This window comes from Saccostrea cucullata, unplaced genomic scaffold (assembly GCF_032062105.1).
Source record: "Saccostrea cucullata isolate Sc308-1 unplaced genomic scaffold, CSIRO_AGI_Scuc_v1 ctg645, whole genome shotgun sequence".
NCBI lineage: Eukaryota > Metazoa > Mollusca > Bivalvia > Ostreida > Ostreidae > Saccostrea > Saccostrea cuccullata.
Genome location: NW_026931035.1, coordinates 134,314 through 159,921, shown reverse-complemented (window position 1 = coordinate 159,921; position 25,608 = coordinate 134,314). Strand labels below are relative to the sequence as shown.

General features: G+C 34.9%; 1 protein-coding gene across 2 annotated transcripts; it reads right to left on the bottom strand.

Annotated features, from left to right (window-relative positions):
• Positions 1-4,881: 4,881 nt before the first annotated feature.
• Positions 4,882-25,362, bottom strand: LOC134231152 (uncharacterized). 2 transcript variants are annotated; one of them, XM_062713070.1, is made up of 10 exons: positions 25,111-25,362; positions 24,217-24,374; positions 20,705-22,050; positions 20,327-20,517; positions 18,304-18,576; positions 16,216-16,420; positions 15,623-16,005; positions 9,226-9,233; positions 7,993-8,016; positions 4,882-7,216 (listed from the first exon to the last, which is right to left on the bottom strand). In XM_062713070.1, exons 2-10 carry the CDS (start codon positions 24,340-24,342, stop codon positions 6,080-6,082), a joined length of 3,693 nt encoding a protein of 1,230 aa, XP_062569054.1. In that variant the 5' UTR covers positions 24,343-24,374; positions 25,111-25,362; the 3' UTR covers positions 4,882-6,079. The 2 variants fall into 2 exon arrangements, with proteins under 2 accessions (XP_062569054.1, XP_062569053.1); XM_062713069.1 differs by lacking the exons at positions 4,882-7,216; positions 15,623-16,005; positions 16,216-16,420; positions 18,304-18,576 and having other exon boundaries at positions 7,663-8,690; positions 9,055-9,259; positions 25,111-25,358.
• Positions 25,363-25,608: the final 246 nt, after the last annotated feature.

The following is a 25,608-nucleotide window of genomic DNA, read 5'->3' as shown; positions in this document are numbered from 1 at the left end:
CGTCATGCATAAATGACCCAACAAACTTGACGGTGATTCCTTATATTCCTCAATCCTGGATTAGGAGGGACACTTTTCCTGAGTCTATTTTCTGTGTTTCATAGGAGAAAGAATTTTATCTCTGAAAACTGGGGGGGGGGTCTATTTTCTGTGTTTCATAGGAGAAGGAATTTTATCTCTGAAAACTGGGGGGGGGGGGGGGGGGCTGCGAGTCCGGGCGAGATATGATCAGAAATATTATGTATATTTGGCCAGTTTTCCTCTTAAGAACTCTTTTCCGTTTCGTTTTATTAATACCCTGTTCAAACGGAGAGTTTAATTCGAATTAAACGTAAAGTTACTGCGAATTAGCTTCGCTTAGCGTTCACACGGAGAATTTAATGCGAATTAGTTTAATTCGAATTAGTTTACTGCGCATTAAATTACTTCGCATTAGCTCCGTGTGAACGCTAAGCGAAGCTAATTCGAATTAAATTTTGAGGCATGCGTAATGGCAAAATTAGGTCAAATGACACATGTCCGTGGTCAGCTTGAATTATTTGTGCTATTTTTGAGTGAAAAACAAAGGAAAATTGTGTTAATCACTAAATTGTGTGTACAGACACTGTAACATTATGTCAAATGCATCTACTCCTGCATAAGGTGACGTGATTTGCAAATGACGTCATAATAGCCTTACTGACGCCTGGCCGTAGAAGTAGAATTTTAATTCGCATTAGTTTACTTCGCATTAGCTGTCGTGTGAACGCAATTTAATTCGCATTATTTTGATTCGCATTAGTTTACTTCGCATTAATTTACTGCGAATTAAACTCGTCGTGTGAACAGGGCATTACTTTAAATGATGTAACTTCTAACTTCTTTCACAATATACCGATATGTTTTTTCCCAAAGATCGAAATTCCGATAAAAAGAACAGACTTGAAGTTTTCATTTCCGTTCAGTGCAGTAGAATCATCCAGGAAAAGGGCGCGATGATATACACGTGACATTTGGCGCAAAATGATTGTGACACCCCTTACCTAGAAGACATATGGACTCACCAATAGTACAGAAACGCAGAAAAAAGGTCAAAAGGACATGTCCGTATATGAAATCGCATGAAATAAACAGCTGCATGCAAAAAAACTAAAGGAAATAAACACATCAATATATTGTATAAGACGGTTATCTTTTTCTGCTAAATGTTTTGTTGAAACGGTGGTAACAAATTCCAGTGATAATCAGCATGCACACAATTTTGCTGGCTATCTGTGACCTCTTCTCTTCGCACCTCGGAATTTATATCAATCCTTATACAGCCTGACGCCGTGACGTCAGGCAATAATGGAGTATTTTTTCGTTGAGCGATTATTCTGGGTTTTTTTTCGCCCGAGATTTTTTCGTATTGTACACATGATGAATAAGTGTAATAATTATAATTTGTGAAAAAAATGTCCTTTAAGCCCTGGCGTTGAATATCGGGGGGAGGGGTCCTGTCCACAAGTACCTATGGTTTACCTAGTAGAGGTAATACATAAAATTTAAGTTTAGTAGACAATACAAAAATATATATATATACTCCTGATATATATAATCTGTTTAATGTTTAAGAAGTTATAATATAAATTGAAGTATATCTTGCTAAGCAAAAAATCCAATCTTTATTTAAATTTACTTCTAATATATACAACACTCTTTCTTGCATTGTAATTTAATCAAATGACCCATTTTTTATAATTATATTAAACGATTTCTTGATAGTAAAAACATAATTAAGGGAAGTAATCAAATGTTGAACCCGCTTTTGATTGGTTAGTCTGGATCTTGAATCTCGAAACTCGAATTTTGAATCTCGTATTTCGAAACTCGAATCTCGAATGTTGAATCCACTTTTGATTGGTTAGTTTGGATCTTGAATTTCGAAACTAGAATTTCGAATCTCGAATTTTGAATCTCGTATTTTGAAACTCGAATCTCGAATGAGCCTTCTGGGCTTTCGTACATTGCTCATCGAAATTCATACAGTTTATTGGAAGACCTAGGCTCCGAAGAGTACAAAAATGTTGTAAATCAGGATCTCTAGCATCCTTTTAATATCAGCTTCACTGTATTTAGTTTAGAATAAGAACGATTTTTTAACAAAGATGAATTTGTTGGTAATCAATCACAAAGTCACATGTGTCACAAGTATATGATAAATTCAGACTTTCATTTTTATTGAAGACATAGTTTTAAATAATATCAAAAAAGCCTTTTCTATTCATTTATCGTGAGGAATGGTTGCATTAATTTTTAAGTTAATTGTAGAAAAGTTATACATGTTGATGTTACTTACACCTATGAGAAATATGGAGTATTCCGAAATTCCACATCACACTACTTCTAGAATAGACTGTATCATGGTATCACTGAGATTTCTCCTTGACGGCAGTTAATATTTTTGTAAGGAGTAAATAGAGCTTTGGTAGAACATTTGCTGGACATTTTAATGTATGTTCGTTTGGATACCCCCCCCCCATATTTTGTGGTTGCACGACCAAACATTTCAATTTCCAGCATTTGAAAAAAAAAGTTCCGAAAAGTTAGAGAAAGCCTGCCTATACACGATACAGAACTTAGATGGATTTTTTTCAGTTAGTTACTAGTATAAAATTATTGAAATATGCTCCTGTTTGAAATATTCAATCAATATTCACCCACAAAATCTTGTTAAAGTAACTGCCCTTAATGACATTGAGCAGTGCCCTAATTTAAATAATTTCCTTGTTTACGATGAGAAGCGTCTGTATTACTAGCTTAAAGATATACTTTACGGTCCTTGATAAAGTACATTACATCTATAGATAATTCAGATGTTCTACTTATTTATAAGTTAGTTAGTGGAAAACTTTTTCTGAATATGAAATTTAAACAACGTTAGTTATTTTCCTGTTGTCGTAGTAAAAAGATTTCAGAGACTACTACTTGTACAAGTATATATATATATATATATATATATATAATATATAATATATATATATATATATATATATATATATATATATAAACACACATAAATATATATTTACTATAAAGTATTAAACTTTTAACTAATATCATATACTAAGTATAGCCTAAATTGACACGTCTACACAGATGAATTCCAAAAGCATCTGCTTTTTATAAACGACATAGATTTTCAATTCAATCCGTTTTAAAGACCTTGGTAATCATTTTAATAATAAAACATTGGCTTTTGGATTTGGGTTCATAAATTCATTGTATTTGTCATTGTTTATATGAAAAAGATGGACTGCTCGAAGCATGGTGTTTAATTGACTTAAACAGGAAAACGAAGACAATGCAATGTTGATGAAAGCTATGGACTTCTGCCGTAGTGATCGGTTCCACAATGATCAGCAGTGGAGGAACGTAAACTACCACAGATATCACCCAAATTAAGGTTCAGAAGAGATTGAGGTAGGCAGGTCATTGTGCAGATGGTCCAGTTTTTGTGCTATGGAGACAGAATAAAACAAAGCAGATCTGACATACACTGACATTGACAAGAGGGACGCGGGATTTTAGTTGGAGGAACTATATGGCTGTATGCAAGCCAGCAGAGAATGATAGTCCGTTGTAGCTTTAGCTGTAGTACTTTTACTGGAATATCACAATCATTTCCTTATTTATCCCAGAGTGTAGGGCGGAAAGAAGTTTCTTCAACTCCACTTACTGTGTCTTTTTCTGTCTAAGATTCCAGGAAAACAAACACAAACTAGAATAGAAATTAGGGACATTTTGACGGGGTTTAGACAAGACAACTTTTGTTTAAAATGTTCTGATTGTACACACAAGTATTTTGAAGTTGATATTAAAAGATGCTGGAGTTTCTGATAGTCAATCCTTATTTGGTCTTTCTTGACGAAATCTTCCAACAATCTGTTGGAATCTCTAAGCACCTCATTATAAGCAGACCTATTTTTGTTTTCATTTGAAGTAGAATTTACTCAAAATCGTATACGTTAGAAGAAGAAAGCAATTGTTGTAGCATTCAGTTCGCAATTAGATATGATGAAAATGTACATCTACAATTAGCGTTTATTTTTTTATTTATATGTCAACTCGGTTTATCCCAGTGAGGTTGAAATAAAAGATACCATAGAGTCTGACACATCTGCTTCATATTTGGATATTTTACAAGTAGAAGACGTTAATGGTGATCTAACATCAAAGCTCTTTGTCAAACGTCATGACTTAAACTTTCCCGTGCTTATGAAGCAATATACCCTTTTCACCAACATACACGGTATATATCTCTTTGTTGATTCGGTACACTATGCAAGTTATTGGCAAACAAGGTTCTGCAGATGAAAAAAGATTATCATCAGTCTCGTTTAAAGTCATAATTTCTTAAAGTTCATCTGCATCCGATACAATAACCTTGTCAGCAAATACAATTCATCATTGAGTCAAATGCTGACAGACGTTTTTCATACTATTTGTAAGTCCATTATTTATTAGCTGATTTGATGACGGATTTTTCCGTTATTTCCCGATCATAACAAGGAGTGCTACCGGTCAGCAGGGATGTTTACTCCACCAAGCACCAGATCCTTCTACTTATCCTTATTTGTATTGTTTAGATAGACCTCTGAGTCTTATTGCTGGTCGTTATCTCCAAATAATTTCTCACAAGAGCGATTTAGATGTTTACAAACTTAAATTGACAACACACAGTATTTATGATCGTTGGATTGTCTGCAAACTTAATTAGAATATTGAGTTGTCAGACAATCATTACATAGTGAAATACAGTGTTGTCATCAGTACTGGAGCGGGCTAGGGTAATGAAGTTACCAGGTATGTACACACTCGAGCTTATTAGCTTACCAAAGAAAAAAGATAAAATTTATGCAATGTAGATATTCCTTTCATATTTATTATGACTTTTTTTAAACATTTGATTATTTCCATTTAACATTCTCCGTGATCGACTCAAATGAAACAAAAGTCTAAGAAGAGTTCTTTTGTAATTATTCTGTTCTTGTAAAAATGTATGCATCTGTATTTTGTACTTTTATTCATTGTTTGACGTTGGCATTGCTACGCATTTCGTATATGCAGTATTTTCAAGTGCAGTCAGCAATAAATTTTAACAAGTGTTATAGTACAGAGAGATTAATAGTATCGAACCTCTTCAGGAAGTGCAAAATTACGTCACTAAAATACATTTCAAACACGATTGGGTGAATCTAAAATTTAAAAGAGATATCTTTTGAGAGAACTATGGAACTGTTTACTTTAATCTTTGTAACAACTAAATGCTTGTCACTAACAAAAAAGAAATACTGTTGCAATTTATTTCTAGTTTATCTATAGGAACCTTTTTGTCGTCGTCGAGATTTCAAGATCCCGTTCTATACAAACACGTTTCAGTAAAAATAATTGATATCCTATTACATCTTGTGAAAATGTTGTCATCAAAAAACAAAGGAACCCATCGGTCATAACAAGTGCTTTCTGTAGAGACATCCGTTAGTACTTCATATCTACTAAGGTTACTCAAATGTGTCACTTCTATGAGAGGCGGTATTGGATTGTTCTATAGGTAATTAACGTTTTACATGTATGTATAAAAACAATAAAACCTTAATGAGTGAAATGATCCTGTTCTGAAAAAAGGGAGACGTGTGATGAAAATTTCGATACATTAAATGCGAGGGATACTAATAAATTATTAAAATACTCTTTCTCTCGCTATTTGTCTTCTCTCTCTCCTCTTTTGTCTCGTCATGATCTGAGTCAAGTGATATTTTTAGCTGATGAGAATGACAAATGAATAGCTTCCTTCTCTGGTCATCGCCCCTCATCGCGCTGTATCATCACTATCACGTACTAGTACGTAATACAGTAGTACTACGAAGACACTGTAAAAACTTGTCCAATTGTTTTGCCATTACTTCAGTTGCTTCCACTACCATTCCAAGTGATATTTTTAGTTAATGACAAAGACCTCCTTTGAACATTGGTCCTCTAGCACTAATTCATCCCTGCCATGACTAGTATTTAATACTAAGTAGAAACAGTAAATTCTTCAACTGTTTTGTCATTACTCTCAGTTGCTTCCACTACCGTTCATTATATACTGTTGAGAGCGGTTTTCGCAGACGGCCATTGTAAGTTGCTTACGGAAGGTTTTATCCATGAGTCCGTATATAACGGGGTTAGTAATGTGACTGAGTATGTAGAGGTACCTCAGGATCAGCAAACGCTGGTTCAGTTCCGTCCACGGAGACGAATCGTTACTCTTCACGATCACCAGAATCCACGGAATCACGTACGACAGAATGGCCTTGATGGTGATAATCATGAAGATGTAGGAGTACCTGTAGAGAGAGAAGTGACCCTTCCGTTTGTGGCAGCTCTTCCGTCGCAGCTGTAGCGTGTCGTAAGTGTCCGAGATATTTGGCGCCTTTATCAGTTGCTGTATCTGTTGTTCTTTGGACATGGTCTCGGCGCCGTTTGTCTTTGTACATCCGTCCATCCGAACAATCACGGTGCTATTTAGAGTCTGGGAACTATGGATTTCTTTTCGCTTTCTAGAAGCTTTTATTCTTATCCGCAGAGTCTTCGCCACATAAAAATACATGATGGCCATAGAAACTATAGATATTAAATAAATACAAATTAGAATACCTTGAAAGACAAACATGGCTTGTTTCGACGTTCCCTTGGAAGGCGCTGAGCAAGTATAATACGTGATATTTGTTTGTGGGTTCTTGATTTCTTTAATTCCGTAAACATAGAAAACAGGGGAGAATAATATGTATGATATGGTTCCAACAATGAGAATGGTGTACTGTTTGACTCTGAGGCTCATTTGGTATCCAAAAGGTCGGACGATCTTCTGGAATCTGTGATACGCTATAATAGCTAGCATAAATAAAGCCATCGAAGACGTAGAAAATCCAAAATATGTCAAGGAACTGCATGCATATTCGTCCTGAAACTTGACGGGATAAAAAGATTTAGCTAACATAATACTGGACACCATTATGCATGCTAAGAGATCAAGGAAAGCCAATATAGGAATGAAGAATCGTTCTTCTATCTTGGACTTTAACTTGGTGTGGTACACAAGGATCACTATAGAATTCCCGATAATTCCAAAAACTAGACAGAGTAAACAAAACGCTATGTTCCACCAGAACCTCTTGACCAAAGTAAAGTTTACGTCATCAATGGTCAGGTGGTCAAGAGATGACGTCATATTCCAAGACATGTTCAAAACTTAAATTCACTCACGAATATTCCTGTATTTCCGTGCCATTAAAAGAAAAGCTCTTGAGTTCTGGATCATTTTACTGCGAGATGTGCCTCGCGTGTCGATGTTGAATACTTATACAGAATTCTGAATAAGGCCGGAAGCGGGCCAATTGAGGCTCACTTTACCTACATCCTGCCGTCACAATCAGCCCTGGAAGAATTGGTAGGTTCTATATAAAAAATAAAATTAACATGACTCTCGTACTCCGTCAAATTTTAAGGAAGTTCACTTTTTCTTATCTCGACCTTAAATTGATCCTTTATCGGGATACCACACTTTACTGCAAGCGCACGTACACCACACTGATTATATCAACATTCAGATCTTTGTTAAATACAAATATTTGACACTGAAAAAAACTCCACTGAAACGAATTTTATCATAATTATCATTTATTAATTAATTCTCACTATGAGAAAAAATGTCAATTTTCTACACCGTAATTAATAGATTTTTATAAACGAGAAAAAAACCAGTGAGCAATTAATGGTATCAGACATAAGCACTCGAGGAATGTTTAAAGTATCACTGGAGTATACAGAAAACTCTAAATAATGAATTAATATACAATATATAATCATATCACACTCTGGTCCTCAGTATATATCAAAATCCTTAGAAAACCGGCAACAACACACAAAACCAGGCAACTAACTATACTCACAGTCTACGAATACAAGAAAAACACAGATGTACAAAATGCCTAAAAGGTAAAAAATAGAGATCTACAAATAATTAAAGTAACAACTTCAATAAAGCTCTATAAAAACAAATTCAAGTTTGGTCTTTATCATCCGGGGCTTGTTCCGATGTCGTCTGCCTCTCCACTGCCGATTCTGCGACGGAGGCTCGGGCTAATAGCAGTAATCTGTCCGACTCCTGAACAGTCTCCTCGACAGAGGGGCGTCTGATCCTCTCCCTGTATTGGTCAATAATGTCTGCCTCCTCAGGAAACTCGATTGAAGAGTCTTCCGATTTCTCGATAAAGGTTGGTATGTTGTAAGGAACTTCCTGTCGTTCTGAAGGCGCGTCATAAAATGGGTCACGTGACCCAAGTTCTAAAGGTTTGCCACCAAAACGATGTTTGTCTGAAAACATTCCTGACACTAGTTCACGATCAACAGGCTTTCTGCTGGCTTTTTGATACAGCTTTTGGTGTTTTTGTTCACTAATTCTCCTCATAAGGCCGCTGGATTTCTCTTGGATAGATTCGTTGGATCGTTTTTCTACAGATTTTCGTCTACTTTCGGTTTTTGGTTTTAGGACGAGGTTCAGGGGACTCTCCATGTTTGGAAACGGTAACCAATGATGAGCTTTCGGTCCAAACTTAAAGCAGAGTTTCTTTGGATAGCCTGCTCCTTTTGGAAGCTCTGCGAAATAACCCATCGTCTTGCTGTATCTGTAGAACGAATTTAAAAATTCAGTAAAATACACTTCAAACCTGAAAACAAAATGGGCTACCGGACGACAGAAGGATTCCATTGCAGAATAATTCATCTGCACCTTATATATTGAAACAAAGCGTATATATTTTTATTTCTTGTTTTGATATGCAATAAAGAGAAATTTCCGATACCTACAAATGGTGAATTTAACTGTTATTAGTTTCCCAAACTACCCAGGTGGTAGTTTTTCTTAAAACATTGCATGCAGTTATGCACACGGAATTCCCCCATAGACTTTATAAAGTACATGTATGAAAAAAATTCTCCATTGTAGGCTCCCTTAAATTTTTCTTTAAAAATATATACTATATGTTTTACCTAAACGCTCTTCCCATGTGGTCATACGTCATTTTAGTGAATTTCTTGGTCTTGCCCCACAGTCTGGCGACCTCTGCCGAGTCCACGATCCGGAAAACACCGTCCAAGATGTTCTCCCATTGGATAATGGAAGGGTTATACTTAGGGTCGTGTAGAAGGTCCCGGATGAACTCCCACAGCTGGTATTTATCATGCGAAAATTGGGCTACAAAAAAGGGGCACCATTATAATTAGAAATTTTGGTTTAATTTTACAACTAGGTAGGCCATCCTTGAGGATGAGGTAAGGCAGAAAGAAAAATAAACGATAGCAATGAACCACCACCAGCCTCAAATCAGTTCTAGATACAACCAAAGGCATGTATTAAAAGCACTTAATTAAAATGTCTGCTGCTGTATTAAAGCAATCTCGCAATGCCAGGGGTCCTAAGTCAACACGTTGCTGCGGACTCTTGGCATTGAAATGTTTAATTTGAATGACCAATTGCCATTTTTGTTGAATTAATTCAATGCATAAAATGTAGATGGGTTAAAACAAAGGAAAAGGAATGTTCAAAGATGCTTGTTATTTTGATTTGTCCATGTACATGTAAATTACGTAACATCATCGACAAAAAAAAATCCAAGTTAGTACTTGAGATCAGCAATTTGCAAAGCTATAAAAAAAATTTATCAGAGAAAGTTCGCCACGCGGAAACATCCCTCAATCGTGGTGGTTGTTGACTAGATATTGCAGATTTTCCCAGAGATAGTGAGGGCCAAAGTCACAATTTTTTGTATCATTCTATGATCAGAGAATCATATGAGAACTATTACATAACTTCAGGAAACAGCTTTCGTTTCCTTACTGAAATATCCTGGTTTTTAACCCTGATCTTGTCAAAGGAAGGCTATATTCTGTACTTCGTCAATAAGCTGATTATATCCTCAATAATATGAAGAATTTGTTTGACCAATTTGATAACTCTTGCAAAAATTTAACACTTTTTATATGTGATTAAATAGAGGAAAAATAAAAGCGGACAGCCCCAACATTACATTGATCTTATCACATACCGGTATTATATAATGTCTTGATATATTCGTAATGTGAAATATACATTTTTATTAAGTACGCTTGGACAAATTTCCGCGGAAAATTTGTTACCGCGTACATAGCGTAAATTAATACCACGCGGAAAAAAGTACTTCTACAGTATATGGAGATAACGCACAGTATTCAAGCTCAAAAGTCCATTAAACAATACAAAATAAGAGCAGAGCAAACACAGACCTCCAAAACATCAGAGGTGGGATCAGGTGCCACGGAGGAGTGACCATTCCTTGCCGAACGGTCACACCAGCAGAGTGCTTCCTTTCATGATCGGGAAATAACAGAAAATCCTTCGTCAATGCAGTGTGTAAATACCGGTAATATATAGTCTAACAATTAGTATGAAAAACGCCAATCAGCATTTGATTTTATGATAGATTGTTATTGCTGATATCATTGTATCGACCCTAGAACTTACAAAAGGCCGAATTAAAACGAGACTGCTGATATTCTTGTTTCATCAATTTGTTTGTCAATAACTTTCCACTTATGAAGGTATTTTGCTGCACAAGTAAGGGAAGTTGCGATTGAAAAGTTAGTCATCACGTTTATTATAAAGCTTGGTTGTGAAAAGTTTTTTTTTTGCCTGATTAGAATTACGATAACCAGAGTTCTGCTTCTGCTGGTTGATATGCATTATAATGGATGAGAAAAGTTTTCTTACGTTTAGACAAATACAAAAGCTTGTACCAATTACCGTCCAAACTGAATGACGAGTTGTGTTTTAAAAGAATTTCAAACATGCATTTATTCTAAGGGACCCTTGAAATGGACTGGTGATCGAATTAACTTTACAGAAATATAAATTCTTGATGATCATGAGTACAACGTTCGTCCAAGTTAGGGGGAAATAGACAGAAATGTGCATCTTTGTGTATTCTACGTGTGTTGTTTTATTGAAATCGGAACAAAAATGTACAAGGAGTTACTAGTATATTTTGAAAAAAAATAAAGTATCCATGGCGACACCTTTAGACTAAAACTGTTGCAACAAGTAACAAAACATTTTAATATTGTACAATTTTAATAACCGTGCTTAGTCTATTCTAAAAATCAGGAACTGAAAAACAGAACTAAATACATATATCTGGTTTTATTGTACTTGTCTACAAATAAAAATAAAAACGGAACAAAGTTATTGCAGGAGAAGGATTTTGAAAGCTAGGCTATTTCTAATCTGAATAATCCAAAATAAAATCAATCATAGTTTCAACAGTCCGGAACTGAATTTTTTTTTAGAAAAACAGTTGGAACTTCAGAATCTCGAACACTGAAATCTCAAATACGTGGACGTGTCGAAGTACTTTGGAAATCCAAACCACTTATTCTTTATGTATTTTACCGTTGATATGTTGAATTCTCAGATATCTCCAAGATTTTATTGGCCCTATCTAGTACAATAATAATGAGGCGTAACCCTATTGTAAACGTATAAATATTGTATGTAGCTGAGTGTGACATTGAAAATTTTCATCCCAAGAATACACTGTCAACCCACGTGCAACTACACTGTATACTTTTGGAATATTACCTGGCGTCAAGCAATGTTTACCGTTGCTATGCTGGAGGGCATGGCTTCTTTTTATAGTGGGTAATAATATTTTTAACGAATGCTTCTTCATGAATCTGATTGAATTAATTTACATGAAATATAGACTGTATTCAGATCTATGGACTTGATGCTTCCCAAAAAGGAAGGCAACATTTCTGTGTTGCAATCTATCATCTGTCCTGGGTTCAGGGCCATAAGACTGAGATGAGCTCACCTTGGATCTCGTTCTCAGTCTCAATTTTAACAAATAGAGAATGCGATAGTACAATTCTCAGTTAACCTTGGACTTTTAGTAAGGCGTGGCATTCTCAGTGCTTCGTAATTAGCATCTGTCAAATGGCAAGGTTTAAGAAATTACTAACATCAAGAACTTTTAACTGTTGTTGATGAGACGACTTAAGCCCCACCTCTTTGCCATACAAAACGCTGTCATTGGCTATTTGCTACACTTGTTGACATTCCGCCGAATTTGTATCCCATGTATATTTCAACAGTGAAGAATAGATGTGTAAATTTCAGAACCCAATTATGTACCGTTGAGAATGCTATGCCTTACTGAAAGTCCAAGGTTAACTGAGAATTGTACTATGAAAAAGTGAGCTTCTCTGTTTTAAATCCTCCAAACCAGTACTTCTTTATTTTTATACTAGGTGAGACTGAATGCTGTAGGTACTTAAGAATTCTGTTCCTTAAAATAAAAATCTGTCTCTCACACACGTCTTGCTCTTAAAAATAGACTTTATTTATAATTAAGCACTAGATAAGAAGATCACATAAGAATTCATTATAAGGAATTAAGTGTACCATCCATCCATATAAATGAGTTAAATATGAACCTTTAAAGAGGTCACAATATAAAACAACAAACATTATCAAAGTCTACATTCTGTTATCAACATATATGTTACTGACATCACATTGTATTTTAATTAAAAGCAGGAAAAGGATTTACAGATTTTAAACAGGTGTTAGATATTCTTATTAATATTCTGACAAACACCTCTTTCCTAAAAAACACTGAAAAAATTCACAGCATATAAAGACAAATAACAAGACCTCAGAAATACACAAAACCTGAATGTAAAAGTGTCCAACACTTTACAATTCTGTCAAACATTACATATAAAGTAATGCCCATTACATAGATAAATCTCTGTATACTATAGCTACACAATTCAATAAATAGAGGCACCATCTGGTTAGTCAAAAAATGCCCCTTTATAGAATATAAAAATATTTTTTTAAAAACAATATGCAAAAAAATTTAGGTGGGAAATACGGTATATTCTTTTTAATTTTTTCTACAACACTACCATCATTTTTTTTTTTTCAAGATACAGTAAAACATGCGCATATCAATCCTGCTTACAATGAAGTGAGAGCTACAGGGAAGGGATTTTTTTTTATTTCCTCTTGACTTTAAAAGTATCTAGTGAATTGAACTGCTATTACAAATTATACTTTAAATAAATGGAGTAAAATAATTTGTCCCTGGATCTTTGTTATAAGTTGAACTGTACAATCCTCTTGGTAAACTGACATTAAAGAGGGGGATAGCCAACAAATCAATAGATTTTTCTTTGGGATAAGTAAAGCATTAATCAAAATTCAGTAATATGGAATGTAAAATGTATGACAGTTTTTACAATAAAAAAACTAGGTGACACAAAAATGAAAGGGTTATGATGAATTTAAAAGAATAAAGTGGACAAAGATGTAAAAAAAAAAAAAAGCATGTAGAAGCATATTAAAGACCTATTTTAATGATATTTCCTTTAAGATAAAAATTTAATCTGACAAGTCTTTGGAATGTTAATTATAAATTTTACCTATAGCTATTCACAACACACTCCTAAATACTTGCATATTTACACATATTCATGTGAAATAAAAGTTAACAAATAACTCTAGGAAAATAGAGCATCTACCCCTGTAATTAGAAAAAAAAAACCATCAATACATTTTCTTGATTTCTTACTGTCATACACGTATGTATAAAAAGCAGCAAGTTCAGTAAAGCATCACTGCGTGTGTCTACAATACTCATAATACAATTCATAATTTTAACCTAGCAATGCACTGAATGATATTTAAAGCTAAATGGCAAATGCCTTCTCATTGTTACTTTATTTGGTGATCTCAAGAAAAGCTGCACGACCTTAAATCTGACAAAAACTTTCACAATAACAACCATACACACACTAAATAGACTGAATACATGCAGAAAGGTAGAGAACTCTTGTTTTCCACATGTGATCTGTATACAGAGTACATGCACACTGATTGCAAATTTAAAAAAATGTGTTCGTTGAAAAAAAAAATTCTTAAAACTGAGATGGAACAGCCACTAATAAAGAAATCAGTATAGGTCATGTATAGTGTTCATGACCTGATAAATGGCAATTATTTTCTTAGGAAATAAAGCAGAAAATATTCATTGGGTGTAAATATTTTCTTATGAACTCTTCAAATGGTTCTGAATATATTCATCATTTTTGCTGATTAGAGGCAACAAACAAATCAAAGGATTTTTCCTACTGAAATGTTTGCAAAGTTCCAAACCTCATCAGATAGTTAAAGAAAAATGGAATGTTTTACATCTACAAAATTGTACAACATAATACAACCACTCCGCAACAAATTTCAATTTGTGAATTGTAAAGTATATCAAGAAAATGGCTTTTTTTTTATGCTTAGCAACAACCTTAAATTTTTCTTAACTAACAGTAGTGTGTTTTATACTTTTAATCTGTAAATTCTGAACACTTTGGCAAAAGGAAATTTCTTTGAAACATATGGTAAATTTCATATATATATATGTATAAACAAAATATGAATACTTTTTTGGTCAGCAAAAACATACAGGTCCCTGAAGTTTTTAAAACATGTTAGAGCAAAATGAGCTGTACTGATTTAAATGACAGAATTTCCCATCCTCATACATTGTAATTCACTCAATGAAAGGGAAGATGAACATTATTGTCATCATAAACAAAAATCAAATTCTTACATCTATATGAATCAAAACTATGTGCACTGATAAAATTTCTTATTTGTGATCATAATGACATCTAGGGGCTTACAGTATTAAGGTTGTATTAAAAATAAATATTTGAGATATGTATCCTATATATATGATATCCTAGTAAAAATGCTGTCATGGATTTAATTTGACTGATAAATTTTATCAAAGAAATTAACAAATTTAATCTGACTCCCTACATTTACTTTGGTTTTTATATAATCCATACTACACAATTTTTCCTTTTGAGAAAAGTTGATGCTTAAATATTTTTGGTCTTATTGATCATAAACATCCATGCTTCATGTAGAGGCATCAAAATTTTACAGGAAACTAAAATACAGCTCATTTTGCTTAAAATGAAAGTTCATAACTTGATCATGAATACATATTCACTCATGACGTCAAATAAATATTAACAACACTAATTCTGAACTAAAACCTTAACTACTATAAATCTGTACTATTACAACTTCATTTAACGAGCGATATACATGCATTCATGGAGTACATTAGATAAATTATTAAATGTGAAGAATAACATGGAGTACGTTTTTACTTATCAGTTTTGTTACAGGTGTAGTACATTTTTATTAGGAGCTCTAAATATATACCAGGTACACAAAAATGTGCATTTCAATAAGAAATTTAAGCAACACACTACTGTAAAATAGAAGTACATTAATTAAAGTGCTTACCTTTTTTAACTTAAATTTTAAGCAAACACACAGTTTTTCTTCACTTATCATGATATTATATTTTTCCCTATGAGACCAATATATATGAAATAGGTTGATAAATATTGATATATATATAAATATACAATGAATATAATTCCAATTCTCTCCCTTATGTCTGTAGCAAGATCAAGTTTGACTGGGATCTGAATCATCAAGTTTGACAGGGATCTGAATCGTCTACAGACTTTTGCTGTTCTCTCATTCTCTGTTCTATAGAGGCTGCCGCTGCAGCGAAATGTTCCCCCACAATCCTGGAATGTTCACTCACGGTGTGGGAGGAGAACACGTTCTCCCCCGATGTCGACCTGCTCAGATTCCCCGTCTGATCACTGGCCTTACGTGTGACTAAGTTCATCGGCTCGTCATCCTTTTGGGAAGTTTTCATGGTGATCCAGCTAGGTGGCGCTGGTGGCTCCACTTCCTGCTCCTTGTGCTCTGTCTTGGGGTGCCATCCATGGGCCTTGGGACCGAATTTGAAGCACAACTTCTTGGGATAACCTGCATTTTTTGGCAGATCAGCAAAATAGCCCAGAGTCCTACAGTACCTAGAGATTTAATTGTTTCTATTATAAATACATAAAACCCATAAAAAACTCTCTGACTGCATATTTTAACACAAACTAAAATGTCCAGAGAGTGGTATACAAAGGCACAGTGTACAAAAATTTAATACAGAATACAAGATATATTTATCAGAAGTTTTTAAGTACAAAACAGAGAAATTATTTAATATATAAGCTTATAATAATGCTTACCTGAGTGAGCGGCTCATATATTCGTAAGTCATTTTGGTCGATTTCTTCGTTTTGCCCCAGAGACTCGCAACCTCCGCTGAGTCGACCACTCGGAACACTCCGTCGTCAGCATTCTCCCAGCGAATTAGCCGAGGGCAGTACTTAGGGTCGTGTAAAAGGTCCCGAATGAACTCCCACAGGTGATAAACGTCGTGAACAGCATGGGCTGAAAACCACGGCAGAGCATTATTTGTAATGGCATGCAGGGGGTCACTTTGTCTGTTCACTACATGTATCTAAATAAACTAAACGCATGGCTTGCACTGAAAATTTATGATGCTCTATACTGCACTTGATGTTAAATAAAGAAAAGAACCATGAACCCCATGAAAACATTGCATTTCATTGTACACGGAGTGACCTGTGTCCTCTTACACTCAAACACACAGACGCTAGTACCGCCGTTATTGGAAAAAAGAGGACTAATCAGTATGCGTATTACACATATTATATCAGAAATATTAACTAAGGATGTTTCTAATTCATAATCAGGGGTTTTAATCAAAGCCTAGCTTTCCAATCTTACGAAGAAACATTCACTGAGGAAGTAAAGTAACAATATTCTCATCTTATTAACTAAAATCACAACAGGTAAAACACAAAACATGTACATGTACTTATTAGTTTATAGTAGTTGATATATTCTCTTGTTACAACATCCAGGTAGGACACATTAAGCATAACGTCTTATTTGACAGATTCTCTACTGTTTATTCAAATGTAGGAAATAAAATTAAAGGTTTCAGCCAGAAATAATTTTCTGGATTATTGAATCTGTAAAAGTGTCAAATTTAACCAAGCTGCATAACAAGTTTATGACACTAAACATCAAATAAAACTTTAATGGAATGGCTTAATTCTGAATTGATTAGAACATAACTTTTCATAAATTGTAAGTAAGATGTAAAGTTTAGACTATATAGTTTAAGTAATAAGAGCATTTGACAAACAAGCCTAGAATTTATTTAAATTGAATCAGAGATTAATAGCTGGATGTTCTGTGCTTGCTTACACATGAAGCCAGCTGTCTCTTTATGATAAACTTAATCAACAGGTGAATTCACATTGATTTATACCTGAATCATTATTATTTAAATAAAACTGACTGAACAAATTCTGTTTACAATACATCTCCATGAAAAAATAAACAAATAAATAAAAGGTAACCAATTTCAAATAGGATTCTTTCACAAGATTGTACTTTAATTGATCCAACAGGATATGGAAGACTGATACAAAGTCATCTGATATTCTTATAAAGTATTCTATAAAGAACCCTGCTGACAAAATGGCTAATTAAATTCAACCTCTTGCAGAATTCCTGAATATACAGGACAACCACCTGGCCAATTAGATATTTTCTCTGCATTTTAAACAATAAATTTAAATAACACTCCCAGTCCACTCCTACACCGTAAAAAAAATTGCTAGATTTCCTCTTGAAGTAAACAATTCAGATCTGAATTGAAAAGCCTTGTTGGCTGACGTGAACCCCGTCCTTTAAATGCCACTTTTCTTGACGATTTTTCTCCTTTACTTCCCCTAATAATTTCCTGGTTCTATACAGCGCATTAAAAATCAACAAGAGTTAGTGACCTAGAAACTCACCATCAAAACTACAGAGAATGCAAATCAGGCATGTTTTCACCATTTTCTGACAGAACTCTTTAATATTTAAATGCATCAAATATTTTTTTAGTTATAAAGTTATACATGTATTAGGATTACAAACACAGTAAAATTGTCCTGTACATAGGTAGATGTACATCTACTGACATGATAACGATATTCTTTCATCTTTATATTATGTATTAGAAGCACTTCTCATTTATATCTTGCAAAATTGATAAAAACATTCAGAGCTATTCAGACTTATAAAACATGCACATAAAAGTCTCAATTTCGTCTTTCATCGTTTAGGCATTACTGCCAGCTGACAAGTTAACATATGTCTTTTGAGGTGATACTGGTTTTTGAAGCCCTTTCGACACTTGTAACAGTGGAAGGGTCTAACTGCGGAGTGTGTCCGACGGTGTGCAATAAGATTACTGAGGGCAGGAAATCGCTTCCCACAAATGTCACATGACGGGCAGCCAACAGCATCCGTGTGTTGCATTTTCTGGTGGTTACGGTAACCTTTGCTAGACTTGAATCCTTTGTAACACTGGGGACAGATTTTACAGAAATCATGATTACTGACAGAAGAAAAGTGGGCCATGATGGCAGAATGGTCTGAGAATTGAGCGAAACAGTATCGACAAGTTAACTCGCTCGAGTCCACTCCACAGAGATCAACTACGCCCACTGAGTCTGACTCATCATCTAAAACAAAAACAAAACGACCTTAAGACGCCGACACAAAATCAACGATTCCAAGAAACAGCATGCAGGCATTTTTACTTTTACCATCTAGATTATATATCTGAGGAGGAGAGAGACAACACAACTTCATTTCAGTTACAATCGTTAACCCTCTGGAATTAGAATGGAATATGTGAAAGTTCAGTTTATTTCGCAGAGACAACTCTGTGGAGTGGTCGACATGCCATGACCTTGACCCTCAGAAATATTATACAATCTAAAACTGGTTATAACAAATGTATGAAAAGGAAAAGGTGGTACTCTCTCTGTTACCAAGCATGCATGAATGAAACTCTTCTACAAGCATAACTAACTCAGGTATACATATTTATACATAGGTTTGACATACAAGTTTGCTACTGATATTTTTTGAAGTCACCTTATATGGGCGTAGTCTCAATTCATTGAATAAGAATATTCTACAGCACTCATTTTAAAGGGGCATATTAAGATTTCTGAAATTTAAAGATTAAATTGCGGATCTTGGTATAATGAACACACGGAAGGTGCGTGGGCAGGCCCAACAAAGGAACTTTAAAGCACTTCACAAATACAGCCAGGATATTAATATATCTCTTTCTTGTCTTGTATCATTCAAGATCAACAGGTTCAACTCGTGTCTCCAAACACACCATGTGTAGTACAAACAACACACAACTACAAAATCGGGCCACTCAGCTTTAATGGGGGCTTTCGATGATTTCTTTTTTTTTTTGAGTTTCCAAAATAACACTTTAACTTCAATATAATTCATACTAAACCTATTAAATTTGATCCACTGCAAGTCTTTATTTTCCAATGTCATCTGGGTGTTTTGTAGATAGAACTAACATCTTGGAAATGCAATGACTTAAATACTACAGGACATAATAAAATCGGCAAGAATTGCTATCTAAATTTGTATAAATAAACATGTAAGCTCAGAGTCCAAGATCATAGCAAGAATGTTGCTCAGAAAATTACAAAATTAATGGTTTCACATAAAAATAGGTCTTTCTGAAAAACAAGCATTAAAAAAAAATATGTAAATCTTTTCCATTATATATACATTAGAATAGTATGAAGATTCCTCTGATTAAAAGATAAAGTCTTTCATTCTACATTCTTATGGAAGAATGCATTCAAGGAATTTAAAGATTTTCTCCGTTTCTGCATTTCAGAGAATGGTTAAACACCATCCATATAGTAATTACAAATACTGTTCTCTCAAAGATTGCACAAGGTATAGACCCCATAACAAGATTAATGCTTTTATTCACTCATGCACAATTGCACATTTTTTTCTAAACACATATTTTTCATATATATAGGTATCTTGCAACTTCAAATTCTCACTTGTAAGACTTATTGTCATTCAAGTTACATAAAAAGTACAGGACTGAGGAAGTTTAGAGGAAGACCAGATTCTCTTTAAACTGTGTCTGCATGTTTCTAACAGTCAACACATTCTAAATGTTAGTGCCTCTTGGTTTCTGATAAAAAGGTTAATTGGGGAAGGGGGCTGTCATAATGCAGACAGAAAATGGATTACATGTTGCAGAGAAAAGTGTATTATGGCTAATTATATACATCAATCTAGAGAGAAAACATAATGTTGTTAAAATAAATATTGTTTTAATGTGGGCAAGTCTTAAATCTCTACATGTACTATGAGGAAAATAGCATACATGCATGTAATTAAAAAAGCACTTTATGTCAAAGAAAAGTTTACCTTTGACAGAGTTGTCTTGCCAGAGTGATCCCCCTTCACTCCCTGCATTACTGCTGTCATCACCAGGGGGCTCTTCTTCAGTGTTATTGTACGGAGTTGTGGTTCCTGAAGTGCTCTCCTCTGGAATGTCAATATGCAGCTCCTCATTCTCTTGTGGTTCTTCACTTTTTATTACAGAAAGATCAGGGGCGCTAACAAAAAAAAAAAAATAAAGTCAAGGTTGTATGTAGCCAATGTCATCATTTAATTACACGAATTAAAAGAAATATTTTTAATATCATTTGTCATTTAATGTTCAAAATCTGTTACTGTACTTTGAATTCATTCTACAGCTATAAATATTTTCAAATTGAGTTCTATAAGCCACATTCTGCTTACCTTGGGGTACATGGGGAGCTGGGTACAGATGAGGTACTACCCACGTCCTTGCTGGGGTCCTCCATGTGGTATGACATATGAGGAGGGGGAGCTAGGGAAGTGGGCAGCATTGCTCCCGCCATCTGTCGTAGAGGTCCTAGTGGAATGCCTGGAAATGGTCGCCCATCAAACAGGCCCGGCTTGAAAATGGGCTGCATGAAAGATTTTTGCATCTGTGCTGCAGAGGGCTGTCGATGGGGAATGGGTGGTCTGTATGAGGATGAAGGCTGTGGAGAGGAAAGGGAGGAGGATGATACCGACTTAGAGCTCAGGTCATGTAAACTGGTCCCTAGTATCTCGCTGGAGGGTAGGTTAGATGGATAGGAATCCTGTTTCCGGAGAGGCATCTCGTGAGAATTCTGTCGATGATGATGAGGATGATATCTGGAATGTGTCTCTCCCGTTAGGAGGTGTCGTCGATCGTGATTTTTGTGAGTTTCGGGGGTCCTGGGTGCGGAGTCTGTGGAATGAGCTGCCTCTTGTTTACGTGAGGTGGAATGTAGTGAGCCTATAGTGTGAAGATTCTGTGAAGAGGATGCCCTGGAATGAGGTAGAATATTTGTCATATTAACAACTTGTGCATCATGATCACTTGTAATTCTACTGGCCACTGAGAGAGCCATAGTCTGTTGTATGGGAGGCTCTGATTGGCTGATATTATTAGGATCGGGAGGTTCACGGTGTACAATTTCGATACTATCCTTCATGATTTCCATTTCACTTGTAGATGACCTGAGGGTCTGAATGGCCTGGGGAGAATAATCAGCCTCCATGACTCCAAAAGATCTGTCCGTCTCCGAATTCCTGGCCATGTCCGTAGTGTGGGACAACCTCTCATTGCTTGCTATGTTGTGCATGGGTAGGAGGAGAGGTGGGGGTGGGGTGGGTCTGTTCATTTTCTGTCGTTTATTTTCTCCCTCTGGTGACACCGTCTCCCCCTCTGAATGCCTTTTTACAGTTTCCTGTACTTTTAAGAGATCTGACGATCTAACATAAACCGATTCTGGGCTCTCTTTTACTTTAAATCTTTTCTCACAGGGTAAACCTGTTTTTTCACCAAGGCACTTGCTAAAATCAGCACAGCAACGCACAACACTCTCTACTTGTAAAATTTTTGCTATTTTTTCTACATCTTTGTAATTGTCCCCTGTGAGCATCATAAAACCCTCATACAAATACTTTAGGAAGGTTTGGACTGATTCCTGTTTGATTTCTGCGGAGAGTCTGACTTCTAGATTTGAACCAATTGCAGCGTTCTCCATTGTCTGTAGCATGGGACAAGCAGCCACCAACACCAGTCTATGGGCCTAAAAAATAAGATACTGTAAAATCAAATATTCTGGATTTATATGCAACATAAAAAGCTGTTAGGAAATGTTTATTGATCTTTTTATTTCTTCACTGATAAGATTCCGGTTTTAATTCCAACTTCCTTCAGAAAACAAACTATCTGAAATCTCACTGGACCCTTATCAAAGACTTCCCATGTGTCCATTTAAATCTGACAGGCATTCATGACAAGACTACTTAGCAAACAAATGTATTGATCAGACTTAAAGTACAGTGTATATGTTTCTTAAAATTATGAAAATCAATTTTAGAAACATTATCTTTTAAGAAAAACTTATAATTTTTAATTTTTTGCCAAGTAGACTGTCTTATCCATTATGAAATCATATTAATTTGAAATACTTTAAAAACAACTGCATGAGCAATCAGGGTTCGACATTCGCGCTCGTCACCTCGTCATTTCCACCCTGAAATGATTTCGGACGACCTGATTTTCAGTTTGGCTCGCCCAAATGACGACCTGGGACAAGTTGGGAATATTTAGGCCTAATAATGATGTTTAATATTTTAAACTAAACTTCATAAGACCTTCAAAACATATTTTCCTGTGACAAAACCAACCCATTCAACATGTTCAAATTGCAGCCGAGCAGGTTTTTTTCCCTGCCAAACCTGCGTTCGATCAATCAGCTGATGCAATTTTTACTGAAAGTCTTTAATAAAGTTTTATTTGAGATATAAAATATGTCAACTTAGTCAACGATCACCTTAAATATAAATAGTATAAATAATCTTCATTGTAACATCTTGCATTTCCCCTACAACTTTCCGATCATAATGATCGTTTTCTGCTGCTAGACAGCCATGTTGGGTGTCCACTGTAATATAACACCTGATTAATTCAGTCCAGGGTTATTTGACCCTATTTATTTAGGCCTTCATGGCAAGTGAAAATAAATATTTTAAGCTACAAACTTTAGCATTCTAGTATGTCTGATTCTGCTTATATTTTTGTTTGATAAAATACTAGAAGACATCTTTACATTCCAAAAATGTATGGTTTACATTTTTTAATACAAACCCACAACTTCTATTAATTATCATAACAAATTTTAAACGATTTTCACATTAAGTTTTGTTTCAATTGATATTTTATTTGGACGACCTGAAATTCATTCGGGCGACCTGTGATCATACCAAGGTTGCCCGAATGGCGAGACCAAATTTTGACGAGTGTCGGACCCTGGCAATATATGCATGCATATATAATACATATACATGGATAACAGAAATAAATTATCACACATCTGTCCACTCGTCTAGTATTGTAGACATAATTTTCTTACCCATTTTTTCAGGTTTGACATTATCATTAACATTACATTAATTAATTATATCAGGTAATAGCCACATTAACATGTCAAAATCATTTACTACAGCTCTCAGTTGTTTAATGGGTCAGCGTGGGGTTAATTAGGTAGGACATGCAAATGTATTATATCAATGTATTGTTATTAATGAACATTACAACAAACTTTAAATTTTATGAATTCTAATTATCATTGAATGTATTAAAAGAATATATTATTTTCCAACTATTTATAGAAATCAACTCTGAATGAAGCTGTAACAGTATTAACAGCAGTTCTTTTGACCATGATAAATCTATCAGACAGTGGTTAAAAATACTTTTAAATATTTTAAATAGCAATGTGTCATGCAGGGAATCTAATAAAATAATATAAATTTTGGCATATTATTTTGGAAAAACTTATGGTTATTTTAGCTACACATGCAACCTGTTGGTCTCACTCACATACACAAACAGACTACATCACTAATCAGAGGACATCATTTACTTAAACTAGGTCCAGGGTTGTCTCCAAGACCTGGGGGGCCAGAGAATTCCCTGCCTATACTGACATACTGTAATCCCCTGGTAATTCTGGTATTTCCCCTAAACTTCCTCTTCATTGAGGAACCCCAAACCCCTTCTACTTTTATAGTGTTCCCTGCTATTTTACTTTATAGCGACAACCCTTCTAAGTCGCTAAGAGATGTCGATTTTTAAGACTTTAGTTTATCAGGCAGCTAGACATACTCAAGATACTGTCCTATCAATATGTCCATCTTGTGGGCTGTGTACTATACTGACTCACCCCCTATAACCTTTGTTACTGTACCTTGGTGTCTGTGTTCCCCGTTTTGATGACGGCATCACACAGGAGCTGGTTCCTCCACATTTCCGCCACCTGCCCCATCAGGGAGCTGGAGAAGATCTGGTTCATATATGCCTTCTGGTAGTTCATGGTCAATTTACGAAAGGTCAAGGTCAGCAGAGCTGCAAAAGTAGCAGATATCTTTAACATCTAATTCTGCATAGATAGTTCATCTCAGCATTTTAAAGGTTATTTTGTTTAAACAAAAAAGCAAGGGTCAGTCATTGCCTAAATGCACACATTACTACTTATTAAAACAATCACTTTTATCATAATGCTTTTTAGACTTCTATTTATACAATCATTTTTTAAATTCATTTTTAAGTTATATTTCAATGAGAAAGCATTACATTGAATTTTGGAATTCTTCTCTTCATCACAATGCATATATAAATTATCCCAGTGTGTTTAATTTATCTACATAATTCTGTTAGCCATTCTGACTGGACTTTAATTAGTCCATCATTAACAAAACTATAAATAAGTTTTGACAACTTCAAACTAATTATCATGGTTAAACCTTCTTGCAACATAAAATAAGAAGGTCGAGGGTTTTTTCCCTTTGTGTTACATAATAAACAAACAATTATAGGACATACGCAGGTAAAAAAATCATTTAATTAAATTAACAATCAAGCAAAGGTTATTTGCTGACGTATTTCAACTTAGGTTGTACAACAGTCATGCACCAGTACGCGAAAACTGGACCATGAAAAAAAAACATGGTGCCTGTTTTTGACATTCATGAATGAATAACTTAGCTACAAGCTGTTCCGCCAAACACTGAAGATTGATCTTACATATTTTTTTACACATTGAATAAAACAAATGGAGAAAAAACAAAATAGATCAGCTTACGTTTTCCTTATCTTGTTTTCTTGACATATTTCCGAAGTGGGGCAAACATGTTTTGTTGTGACGCGTTTTTTCTTCGATCAACTACTATCTGAACCGAGACGATATGGCTAATTCCGGTTGCAAACGAGGAAGGTGACATTCCATTGCGGCAAAGTGGACCCAGCTAAAAGCATATACTTCCTGCATGTAAAAATCAAAATATATAGACACCGTAATAAAACTACATGATTTCACCGCTTTGATTTTATCTTCTGAAGATGTTTTACAATTTATTAACATGCATTCATTTTGAATAATTAAGAGCAAGCTCTAATACTACGTTGGGGTCTAACATATATATTCTTGGTGACAATGATTCATCATCACAAAATTTTCGAATGAGTAATCCATCCCACAAAAAAGTCATCATTTATCACTGATCTAGAGAAGTGGCGGATCAGAAATTGAAAAAGCCGGGGAAATATAATGCCCTGTTCACACGACGAGTTTAATTCGCAG

Coding starts and splice junctions, on each gene's coding strand:
- LOC134231152 (XM_062713070.1), bottom strand. CDS start 24,342: ATGAACTACCAGAAGGCATATATGAACCAGATCTTCTCCAGCTCCCTG. Junction 20,518..20,704: donor AGCTCCCCATGTACCCCAAG/GTAAGCAGAATG, acceptor TTTTTTTGTTAG/CGCCCCTGATCTTTCTGTAA. Junction 7,217..7,992: donor CTATTTTTTACCTTTTAGGC/ATTTTGTACATC, acceptor TCATCTCTTGAC/CACCTGACCATTGATGACGT.